The sequence below is a fragment of the Dendrobates tinctorius genome, unplaced genomic scaffold (genome assembly GCF_039654945.1).
Source record: "Dendrobates tinctorius isolate UK_male_01 unplaced genomic scaffold, ASM3965494v1 ptg000145l, whole genome shotgun sequence".
NCBI classification, from domain to species: Eukaryota; Metazoa; Chordata; class Amphibia; order Anura; family Dendrobatidae; genus Dendrobates; species Dendrobates tinctorius.
Window position 1 is genome coordinate 5889113 of NW_027361812.1, and position 13119 is coordinate 5902231.

The 13119-nt window shown below is 42.2% G+C and overlaps 1 protein-coding gene across 1 annotated transcript in view; it reads right to left on the bottom strand.

Moving 5' to 3' along the window:
- Nucleotides 1-6926, bottom strand: part of LOC141049575 (aquaporin-5-like) — a 46616-nt gene extending 39690 nt beyond the window's left edge. The window contains exons 1-2 of the mRNA XM_073546138.1: nt 6393-6926; nt 2597-2758 (exon numbers count right to left, since the gene is read on the bottom strand). Of these exons, the coding sequence (XP_073402239.1) occupies nt 2597-2758; nt 6393-6755 (525 nt within the window). The 5' untranslated portion in view covers nt 6756-6926. The remainder of the gene's footprint in view (nt 1-2596; nt 2759-6392) is intronic.
- Between the last annotated feature and the right edge of the window lie 6193 nt (nt 6927-13119).

A 13119-nucleotide genomic window follows, 5' to 3' on the forward strand; every position in this document is an offset into this window, starting at 1 on the left:
GCCGTGCCTGCTTGCCCTGTGTCTCCAAGCCATGCCTGCTTGCCCTTTGTCTCCAAGCCGTGCCTGCTTGCCCTGTGTCTCCAAGCTGTGCCTGCTCGCCCTGCGTCTCCAAGCCATGCTTGCTTGCCCTGTGTCACAAAGACGTGCCTGCTTGCCCTGTGTCTCCAAGCCGTGCCTGCTTGCCTTTTGTCTCCGAGCTGTGCCTGCTTGCCCTGTATCTCCAAGCCGTGCCTGCTTGCCTGCCAGTGTATCAAGCCATGCCTGCTTGCCCTGCATCTCAGCCGTGCCTGCTTGCCTTGTGTCTCAGCCTGCCTGTCACTCGCACCTGACCAGCTGTCCTGTCCCCAAGTGGGATCAGCAGTCACAGCCAGACACCACCCTGGAGTGGCACCTGGCAGCTGCCTGCCGCACAACCCTGACCTCACCATTGGAGGCTCCAGAGAAGACCAAGGCAGCTGTCTTATTTACGCCCCTTCCAGGGTAGTATGGTCTGTGGCTCAGTGGGGCCACAACCCCCCCAGCTCGCACCATTCAACCAAGGTGCGAGTGTGACACATGTCTGGCACTGCAGGATCTGAGTCCCTGGCGGTGTAGTGTGTTACTGATGGTAGCCTTTGTTACGGTGGTCCCAGCTCTATGCAGGTAATTCACTAGCTCTCCCATGTGGTTCTGGGATTTTTGCTCATCATTCTTGTGATCATTTTGACCCCATGGGGTAAGATCTTGTATGGAGCCCATTTCGAGGGAGATTATCAGTGCTCTTGTATGTCTTCCATTTTCCTATTATATCTCCCACAGTTGATTTCATCACACCAAGCTGCTTGCCTATTGCAGATTCAGTCTTCCCAGCCTGGTGCAGGGCTACAATTTTGTTTCTGGTGTCCTTCAACAGCTCCTTGGTGTTCACCATAGTGGAGTTTGGAGTGTGACTGTTTGAGGTTATGGACAGGTGTCTTTTATACTGATAACAAGTTCAAACAGGTGCCGTTATTACAGGTAATGAGTGGAGGACAGAGGAGCCTCTTAAAGAAGAAGTCACAGGTCTGTGAGAACCAGAAATCTTGCATGTTTTTAGGTGACCACATACTTATTTTCCACATTAATTTGCAAAATAAATCTTGCCAAATCAGACAAGGTGATTTTCTGGACTTGTTTTCTCATTTTGACTCTCATAGTTGTGGTCTACCTATGATGTCAATTACAGGCCACTCTCATCTTTTTAAGTGGGAGAACTTGCACAATTGGTGGCTGACTAAATACATTTTCCCCACTGTATATGTATGTTATATTTTCTGTATTTAAAATGTTAAGAATAATTTACTGAAAGTGGTTGTCTCATGAATGCAACTCAATAAATACGTCCTATTAAAGAAGCCTCCCAAGAACTTTTTCACTAAATCTGTGTACATGTGTATGTAGTGTAGGGTGTGATAATATAATCACCTACTCACTTATACAGCTCTGCTCTGCTCCTCTTGTCAGTGACGTCACCACTCTGCAGACTCTTAGGGTCTCACTGCGCTCTGTGTGACCCTGAAGTGACTTTTACAATGGAAATCTATGGTGAGTCAGAAAGAGGCTCAGAAAGAGTCTCCAAAGACTTACATTGTAAAAAGAGACTTACTGTTCAGGCATAGAGTGATCCGAATAGTCTGAAGAGCGGTGACGTCACTCAGAAGAGGAGTAGAATGGCGCTAGATACAGGAGAAGACGGTAGTAGGTGCTTATATTAATACACTCAAACTACTCTACATCACATATGCACATATTTAATGAAAAGGAAAAAACCTCATAGGAGAGCTTCTTTAAAGGGAATCTGTCACCTATTTTTAGCCCTATAAGCTGTGGCCACCGCCATCAGGGACTTATCTACAGTATTCTGTAATGCTGTAGATAAGCCCCCAATGTAACCTGAAAGAGAAGAAAAACAAGTTAGATTATACTCACCCGGTGGTCCAGTCCGATGGGTGTCACGGTCCGGCGCCTGCAGTGCGCAGGCGCTGGACCTCTCTGACCTTTCCCGGCGCCTGTGCACTGCAGTACTTTACTCTGCCCTCAACAGGGCAGATAAAGTACGCACAGGAGCCGTGGCAGAAGTAAGGTGGAGGACAGCATCGCTAGAAGATGGGAGGCGCCAGACTGGACCCCGACACCCACTGCACCCGACCGCCCCCCCCGTTAAGTATAATCTAACTGGTTTTTCTTATCTTTCAGGTTACATTGGGAGTTTATCTACAGCATTACAGAATGCTGTAGATAAGCTCCTGATGGCGGTGCCGGCAGCTGATAGGGCTAAAAATAGGTGACAGATTCCCTTTAAGACTTCTAAATGTCAATGGGGGTCCCCTACTCAGAGCCCACCTTTATTAACCAGAGACAACAAATAAAGATATTACCCATTGCTTTTTTCTATTTTACATGCAGAAAGAAAATCTGCTTTTTTTTTTCTTTTTTTCCCATTTTTCTGCAGTACGAATTTTGTCTATTATATTTTGTGTATAAATATATCAATGTTAAATAATTACTGAAACCAAACTTTCCCTTTTTAGGACAAATATTTAATACCGTATAGTTAATGCAATCACAGTTATCTTACCCCCAGGAGGTGTCCAAGAGTCACAGAAAGCCCAATGGACAGAGAGGGTGACCCTACAATGTCATTTCTTCTGCTGTCTGTGGAGGCGAAGATGCAGAGGACCAGCTGGAATGTCAGTACCAGCTCCACAACCATTGCCAGACCTGAGGATCCCAGAGCTACCTGCAAGGGGGAAATTGTTAGCATAGATCTTGCAGGCTTGACTAATCCTGGCAGCCCCGTTCTGCTATTAGAAGAATAAACTATAATTAGAATTAATTGACTCTTCATATAATACACTGCAATTATCTCTCAGGGAATCATCCAGATAACTCTAATTAGACATTTCCCCTCATGCACAAAATTAATCAGTGAGTAACACAAATGCTGTAAATCGCTCAAATTCCTTCTGATGAATCGCTCATCAATATCATCCGACAGACACCGTCCATTCTATGTGAAGACTGTAATGTTTGCAGCGTTCACCACGTGTCCCATCTATACGATTCGGGGCAAATACAAAGCATATGGCAACAAGAGAAGGAAGATTCTCATTGTGGTTCCCGAGATCTCCAAAGACACGAGACACGTAAGAATATTCTACACTTCAAGGAGGGAAGTTATTGCCAGAAGACTCTTTACAATCATTAATTTACCACGTGGCCATAATTTGTGCCAAACTTATCAAAGTACTTCACAGGGTTGGATACATTTGGTACATTTAATAATGCCACACCTCGGCCTACAAACATCGCTCCACTTTTTACACCATTCCCTTACTGGAGCGAGATTGCAATTTTTTGAATTTTATTTTGTTTAAAGTGGCAATTCATAAATTTGTCTTAAACCTTATTTGCATAACTTACCATGTCCAAAGTGGGAGAAGCATTACAAAATTGCCAAAATTGGTGAATCTTTTCTATCTATCTATCTATCCTGTCTATATATTATCTATCTACAGTGGGGCAAAAAAGTATTTAGTCAGTCAGCAATAGTGCAAGTTCCACCACTTAAAAAGATGAGAGGCGTCTGTAATTTACATCATAGGTAGACCTCAACTATGGGAGACAAACTGAGAAAAAAAAATCCAGAAAATCACATTGTCTGTTTTTTTTTTCATTTTATTTGCATATTATGGTGGAAAATAAGTATTTGGTCAGAAATAAGCAATCAAGATTTCTGGCTCTCACAGACCTGTAACTTCTTCTTTAAGAGTCTCCTCTTTCCTCCACTCATTACCTGTAGTAATGGCACCTGTTTAAACTTGTTATCAGTATAAAAAGACACCTGTGCACACCCTCAAACAGTCTGACTCCAAACTCCACTATGGTGAAGACCAAAGAGCTGTCAAAGGACACCAGAAACAAAATTGTAGCCCTGCACCAGGCTGGGAAGACTGAATCTGCAATAGCCAACCAGCTTGGAGTGAAGAAATCAACTGTGGGAGCAATAATTAGAAAATGGAAGACATACAAGACCACTGATAATCTCCCTCGATCTGGTGCTCCACGCAAAATCCCACCCCGTGGGGTCAGAATGATCACAAGAACGGTGAGCAAAAATCCCAGAACCATGCGGGGGGACCTAGTGAATGAATTGCAGAGAGCTGGGACCAATGTAACAAGGCCTACCATAAGTAACACACTACGCCACCATGGACTCAGATCCTGCAGTGCCAGACGTGTCCCACTGCTTAAGCCTGTACATGTCCGGGCCCGTCTGAAGTTTGCTAGAGAGCATTTGGATGATCCAGAGGAGTTTTGGGAGAATGTCCTATGGTCTGATGAAACCAAACTGGAACTGTTTGGTAGAAACACAACTTGTCGTGTTTGGAGGAAAAAGAATACTGAGTTGCATCCATCAAACACCATACCTACTGTAAAGCATGGTGGTGGAAACATCATGCTTTGGGGCTGTTTCTCTGCAAACGGGCCAGGACGACTGATCCGGGTACATGAAAGAATGAATGGGGCCATGTATCGTGAGATTTTGAGTGCAAACCTCCTTCCATCAGCAAGGGCATTGATGATGAAACGTGGCTGGGTCTTTCAACATGACAATGATCCAAAGCACACCGCCAGGGCAACGAAGGAGTGGCTTCGTAAGAAGCATTTCAAGGTCCTGGAGTGGCCTAGCCAGTCTCCAGATCTCAACCCTATAGAAAACCTTTGGAGGGAGTTGAAAGTCCGTGTTGCCAAGCGAAAAGCCAAAAACATCACTGCTCTAGAGGAGATCTGCATGGAGGAATGGGCCAACATACCAACAACAGTGTGTGGCAACCTTGTGAAGACTTACAGAAAACGTTTGACCTCTGTCATTGCCAACAAAGGATATATCACAAAGTATTGAGATTAAATTTTGTTTCTGACCAAATACTTATTTTCCACCATAATATGCAAATAAAATGAAAAAAAACAGACAATGTGATTTTCTGGATTTTTTTTTCTCAGTTTGTCTCCCATAGTTGAGGTCTACCTATGATGTAAATTACAGACGCCTCTCATCTTTTTAAGTGGTGGAACTTGCACTATTGCTGACTGACTAAATACTTTTTTGCCCCACTGTATCTATCTTTCTTCTATCTATTATCTATCTCTTCATTATCTATCTATAATCTATTATCTATCAATCCATGTCTTCATTATTTACCTATCTATTTATCTGTCTATCTCTTCATTATCTATCTATCCATCTATCATCGATCTGTTGATCTATCTATTATCTAGGTATCATCTATCTCTTAATTAATTATCTATTATATATCATCTACTGTATCTCTTCATGATCTATCTTTCTATCTATCTTCAATCTATATACTGTATCTATCTATTATCTATCTCTTCATTATCTATCCATCTATCTATAATCGATTTATTATTATTATTATTATTATTATTATTATGCATTTATATAGCGTCATTTATTCCATGGCGCTTTACATGTGAAAAGGGGAAATATAGACAAGTACAATAAACATGTATAGGACAAGGGACACACAAGTACAGAAGGAGAGGGGACCCTGCCCGCGAGGGCTCCCAGTCTACAGGCTATCTATCTATATCTTCATTGTCTGTCTATCCATCTATTTATCCATCTATCTATTTATCTATCTATTTATTTGTCTATCTATTATCTATATATCTATCTCTTCATTATCTATCTATCTATCTTTGATCTATCTATATACTGTATCTATCCTTTATCTATCTCTTAATTATCTATCCATCTATCTATCATCTATCTATCTATCTATCTATTACCTATCAATCTATTGATCTATCTATCATCTATCTCTTCATTATCTATCTATTATCTATCTAGCATATACTGTACCTCGTCATTATCTATCTATCTATCTATCTATCTATCTATTATCTATCTATATACTGTATCTATTATCTATCTCCTCATTATCTATCTATCATTGATCTATCTATTATCTATATATTTATCTTTCTATCTCTTCATTATCTATCTATCTATCTACTTATCCATCTATCTATTTATCCACCTATCTGTCTATCTATGTATTCATCCTTGCAATGATTTATATCTTCCAGATCATCTGTAGGGTCATTTGCTAATTTAAAGAATGGTGATATTTTTCACTTGAATAAATATTTTACCACAGGGAAAATAGAAAAAGATGTAATAATCGAAGAAAAATCCTGCCCTGCTATTTCCCATATGGAAACCCTCATTGTGACCACTCCCTCCACACTCAGACACTGGTGATACCTTTGGTTAGATTCGATAGGTTTTTTCTATTTGTAAGGACGCATTCATTCAAAATCACAAATAATCAGTTCATACATACCTGATTGATGGCCAGGTTTCCACGGATGTGACTTGGAGCCACTCCATATAGGATACCAGCTCCTGCAATTGCTCCAACAAGCTGGGCAACTATATAGAATACTGCACGCAGAATAGAGATGTGAGACCCCAACAGGAACGCTATCGTGACAGCTGGATTTATATGGGCCCCGCTTACATGTCCGAATGTTTGTACCAAGGTGCCAATGGCAAGGCCAAAAGCTATGGAAATTTGCAGTACAGTAGGGAGAGCTGATGGCCAATTTAGGGCAGACCCCAATCCCAAAAATACAAATATTAAAGTGGCTACAAATTCTGAAAATACAGCCCGGACAAATGCTAAGGAGCAAATTTCATTCCTCATTGTGCTGGAAGTAGAAATCGGAGCAGGATCAGGATGTTTGTTCTTTGCCTTGGTCCCTGCTATTTACTCAGGAGGCATTACAGTGGCATATATATATCAACAGGAAGAGTAGGGAACCATTCCAGAAAGGGCTGGACCCAAAAAACAAGACACATCTTTAAAAGTTTCCAGCTCACAGGAATCCTGACCTTCTATAATGGTAAAATAGAAAGTTCTAATTTTCACAAATGAATTGCAAACTGGCAACACCCATGTAGCACACTTTGTTAAAGTGACATTCACATTGCTTCATTCACTGCCAAGTTTCTCCTGAGGAATACAATTATTAATAGACCTTGCTAAAGACAACAATGTGCAATTAACTAACATAGGAAACATTTGTCACTACGGCTTTCAAAATGGAGAAAGATCTTTTTTATTATACCCTATTCACATGATCTGCACGTGCCAGCGACTCTACTTGAGTCAGAGATTTCAGTATCCATTACTGACCACCAAACTCCAGATACTTTTTACTATACACTACTGCAAAATGTAACTTCATTTACTCACTACAATCTACTGGGAAAGCTGCTGATGGTTTGTAGTCAGGGAGGACGGGCAGCATTTAAAATTTTAAATTTATGCTGCTGTCACTTCTATGGTGTCAAATAGATCCATAACTCAAAGAAATAGAAAAGGGAACTGTGACAGCACAGCATTTAATCTTTATTATTCAAATGTCTATTTTCTGGAAGCCAGCATTCATAGACTGTTATCTTTATGTTGACGCTTCTTGCGTTGAATTGATAACTGTAAATTGATGAATGGTTGTTATTTACCTCTTACATCAGCTCCTACAGTTTATTGTACTGTTATCTTTGCAAAACAGGGATGCTGGGTCACTAAATAATGATGTTTGCTGATATGTTGATTACACATTATGCCAGGCCATGCAGTTTGTTGACTTGCAAAGATTGAAGGACAAACTATAAATAATCAAACAATGCGAGTTAATCTCATCACCCCTTCCCCTTCATCTGTGAATTATTGCTTATAGAACAGCTGTGAATGATAAAAAGGAGATATGCCTCAGTCTTTAACAGGACATTTAAAAGATCCAAAGAACCAAAGACTCTTAAAAAAAGACAGACAGGAATACTCTACAGGATAGCGGCCAGATTATGGCTTCATCACAAGGGACACAGATTTGACATTCTACAGGATGCCAGCTTAAATCTGGGGAGATGGATTTGGATCCACCGATCATACTGCCTCATGGATATATTTGGAAATGCCAGGATTGATACCCACCGGTCACCTGGCTCCATGGAAATGTTCTCAGAAGCTAGGTTGTGACCCTCTGCTCACCTGGCCTTGTACCTCAGTCTACTGTCAGCTTCCTAATCTTGTTGTTACCTCCTCTCTGTCCATGTCACAGGTGGTGTTATTCAGCACTACAAGCTCTGTAGTTACAGCTGCTCTAATGCCGGCGAGTTAGCAGAAGATTGAGACTCTGTAATTCTGCATCATCTTAGGTATTTTGCTGAGACTGTTCTATGTGTTATTTGCCTATTTGGTGGTTCAATAAAGTATTTCCACATTTTTTTAAACTCACCTTGTGTTTTTTGAGTAGAATTATGCCCATAGAGAGCAGGCTTTCAGCAGGATGAGCCCTGGTCCACGTGGTTTTGGGACAACGGACTAAAGCACCCTCTGACCCCCATGTTTCCACAAGAACTAAATACAACATTGGAGCCAAAAGGAGAATGACTGGTTGCGTGGAAGGAAGGGAAACGCTAGATGAACAGGGACACATGATTTGCTGTGACACAGCAAAAAAATACAAAAGGCCCTACGAGCTAGGGCAGAAGTCAATCATTGCCCAAACTTTTATCAAGCTTCATATGTAGTGTCACGTGAACTGTCTTATAGCTGAATCCTATTAAAATGTGACTAAAGACTTATGACAATGTTCAGTAGTGGACTTGTACAGTGGTCAGGATCTTCTTCAAGGAACAAAGAATTTTACTGTTATCCTAAATAAAGGGACATAAATTTACAGCATACCAAAAGATCTGATTAAAGGGACGGAGCTTTGCTCGCTCGGGTGAGCAACAGGCCAGGAGGCCTAATTGAAGGGACACAACTTTGCTCAGGTGAGCAGCAGGCCAGATGGCATAATTAAAAAGACAAAACTTCGCTCAGGTAAGCAACAAGCAAGGAGGCCTAATTAAAGGAATGGAACTTTTCTCGGATGAGCAGCAGGCCACGTATCTTAGTTAAAGGGATGGAACTTCGCTCAAATAAGCGGCAGATCAAGAGGCCTAATCAAAGAGATGTAACTTCGCTTTGGTGAGCAGCAGGTCAGGAGGCCTAATGAAAGGAAAGGGACTGGACTTGAGCTGAATTCTAGAGATAGCAGGCAGCCAAAACAAGTTCGTGATAAAGGGGACTGACTGCATCCTGCAGTACATGACGTGGCCTACAAGGGTGCAGTGTTGACTCCTGTTAGGTCCTCTAGCAGTAACCACTATCAGAAAAAAGATGGGCCGACTGACTGACATTATGGATACTATTAGCACTCTGACAGGCAACAGGGCAGTGTGTCCTTCTCAAAATCAGTAGTTGTTGGCAGCGGATTATTCAGGATACTCTCCAATCGTGTGACAATAGAGTTCTTTATTCAGGTACAAGCAGAAAAAGTATATGATAAGCTTAATAGATCAGGAATAAATCATTTGTGTGTCTCTTTCTGTGCAGCATCTACAGAAGGCTGCTTCTCTCATACACAGATGCAGGAAATACAGTCACATGTTATCCCAGTGTGAGCATCTGGTAGTTAGAGAGGGGAATCAGCTTATCGCCACTGAGAACAAAAAAATGGAAGTTGAAATTAAAAATTCCCAATCACATTTTCTCCCATCGTCTGTCATGAGAGAGTTGTCTGTTCCAACTAAAACGGTCAGGTTCAAGTGACTAGGCACTATAATATATGGACACATTTCATATTTCTGAAAATACTGACACAAAATATTTTCATTTTATCACCACTGAATTAGTAAAAAAAACTGGCCAAGCTTGACATCACCTTAATTGTAATCGTACTGATAAGGAAAATCATTATGCCAGGTCATTGTTACGATACAATGTACACCGTAAAACAATTACCAAAAAACAATGTTAAAATTTCATTTTTTCGCTATTTCACCTCACTTGGAATATTTTTTTGCTCACTGCCTAGGAAGGGCTCTGCTAAAGTTCCCCCTTACCAGGACCAGGAGGTGGGTGAAGAGTATACCCAACCCTCAAGGGTGCAACGGCAGTGAGACAGCTAGCACCAAGTGTGACCGACACACTGCTCTTGCTGACCAGCAGTAGGTCAGTGTTAATGAGACACCTTTTTATAGGCCATCATTAGAACCTGTTGATATTATGTGACACCCCAGAGTCCGGTTGTCACAGTGGCATTACCTCCCTCTAATGGGTAAGGTCATGCTTGGAGGCAGAAAGGGACCCCCATGCCAAGTAACACATTAAATCACAATTCCTGCTGCAAGTAAGAAAAGGGAGATGTCTTATAAATTCTGGCCAGCAGAGGGGGTTGGTGAGTCAGCTAGAAATCAGCTGAGGGAGTTGTCATGGAAACGAAGCAGGACGTGAGGATGTGAGGTTAAAGGATCTTTCTGGAAGATCCTGTCTGTTCAAGACAGGCAGCTGATCTGACAAGAGGAAAAGGACACGAGCAGAGACTGGGAGACTCTAGGGAAGCTAAAATACTGCATATAGCAGACCCCTGAGTGAAGCGCTAATAAAGAGAAAAGGGACATCAGAGTCCTAGGCTGACAGGAACTGTACACCCTGATAGCCGAATCTGAAAGTAGAGGGGATTGTAAATTCCTGTGCACATTAATCACCTGAGGGCACGGCAGCGGATAAGGAGCCCGGGTCGACGGTGAAGAGAACGGTATCCATGGAATAGGCTCACGCTGACAGCCGTACAGGTTAGTGAAACCATCACGAATAGAGGGTCACAGCATAGTTATATACAGCGAAGACACACACACAAAGCGCAGAAGGTCCTAAATCCCCACCTGGCAAGGTGGATCCCCTGAATGCCTCCAGGCGAGCCGGACTCATTCCATCACCTGTATGTGGTACTCCGGACTGCAACCTATTACCAGTAAAAGGTAAAGAAACTGCACCTCTCTGTGTCTTTCTCTCATTTATCTGCACCCCAACGTTTACAGCCATTTTTTCTATTTATTTAACGTCTTTGCCCTGTGACTACAGCCCTACCTGTGGAAGGCTACAACATCATAGCTGCGCCCAACATCCATCCCAGAGAAGCAACACTGCAGCGTTGGTCACCTCTGACCAGAAAACCACAGGTGGTGACACGTATTTCACCATCTAATAACTTTATTTTCATTTTTACCACATAAATACCACACAACTTTCTCCTATTTTATTACTGGATGCCCCTGGGTCACGGACCGGGTCGCCGCCGCCATGACACTGTCCCCCATGGAAGTCGACGGGCCAGGTACCGAGTAGCCCCAGGCCCGGCGGGGCGCTCCAACTATCTTTCACTAAGTGGCAGAATTGCTTTCTAATTTCTGATAGATTTTAGATGCTGTCATGACAGTTGATTCCTTCTGCTCAGGCAATATTCCCCAACTCTGAGGACTGTTTTTTTCCAGCAGGACAATGCGCCATGCCACACAGCTAGTTCAGTCAAAGTGTGGATGAAGGACCACCACATCAATGCCCTGTCATGGCCAGCCCAATCTCCATACTTGAGCCCCACTGAAAACCTCTGGAATGTAATCAAGAGGAAGCTGGATAGTCACAAGCCATCAAACAAAGAAGAACTCCTTACATTTTTGTACCGGAGTGGAATAAGATCACCCAAAAGCAGTGTGAAAGACTGGTGGAAAGCATGCCAAGACGCATGAAGGCTGTGACTAAAGTCATGGTTATTCCACAAAATATTGATTTCTGAACTCTTCCTGAGTTAAAATATTAGTATTGTAGTTTCTAAATGATTTTGAACTTGTTTTCTTAGCATTATTTGAGGTCTGCAAGCACTGCATTTTTTATGTTATTTTGACCATTTCTCATTTTCTGAAAATAAATACAAAATTTAGTGCTTGGAAATTCGAAGACATGCTGTCAGTAGTTTATAGAATAAAAGAGCAATTTACATTTTACTCAAAAATATACCTAAGAGAAAAATGCGACAAACTGAACATAATTTTGCAGTGGTCTCTAAATTTTTGACAGAGCTGTATATCTATCAACCTATCCATCTCTCTCTCTCTATGTGTGCGTGTGTGTGTGTGTGTGTGTGTGTGTGTGTGTGTGTGTGTGTGTGTGTGTGTGTGTGTGTGTGTGTGAAAAAAGGGAAAAAGCGGCACAAAAAATGAACAGACAATACGGGTGCAAGCCTTCCAGGCATATACCAAACCTCAAAAATAGTGCTCAAGATGAAAGCAGCACACCAGATGGGCTAATAAGTAGCACTTTGACTGGAACTCTTTTGGTGTGCTGCTTTCATCTTGAGGACTATATATATATATATATACACTCACTGGCCACTTTATTAGGTACACCTGTCCAACTGTGTGTTAAGACTTAATTTCTAATCAGCCAATCACATGGCGGCAACTCAGTGCATTTAGGCATGTAGACATGGTCAAGACAATCTCCTGCAGTTCAAACCGAGCATCAGTATGGGGAAGAAAGGTGATTTGAGTGCCTTTGAACGTGGCATGATTGTTGGTGCCAGAAGGGCTGGTCTGAGAATTTCAGAAACTGCTGATCTACTGGGATTTTCACGCACAACCATCTCTAGGGTTTACAGAGAATGGTCCGAAAAAGAAAAAAAATCCAGTGAGCGGCAGTTCTGTGGCCGGAAATGCCATGTTGATGCCAGAGGTCAGAGGAGAATGGGCAGACTGGTTCGAGCTGATAGAAAGGCAACAGTGACTCAAATTGCCACCCGTTACAACCAAGGTAGGCAGAAGAGCATCTCTGAACGCACAGTGCGTCGAACTTTGAGGCAGATGGGCTACAGCAGCAGAAGACCACACTGGGTACCACTCCTCTCAGCTAAGAACAGGAAACTGAGGCTAAAATTTGCACAAGCTCATCGAAATTGGACAGTAGAAGATTGGAAAAACGTTGCCTGGTCTGATGAGTCTCAATTTCTGCTGCGACATTCGGATGGTAGGGTCAGAATTTGGCGTAAACAACATGAAAGCATGGATCCATCCTGCCTTGTATCAACGGTTCAGGCTGGTGGTGGTGGTGTCATGGTGTGGGGAATTTTTTCTGGGCACTCTTTGGGCCCCTTGGTACCAATTGAGCATCGTTGCAACGC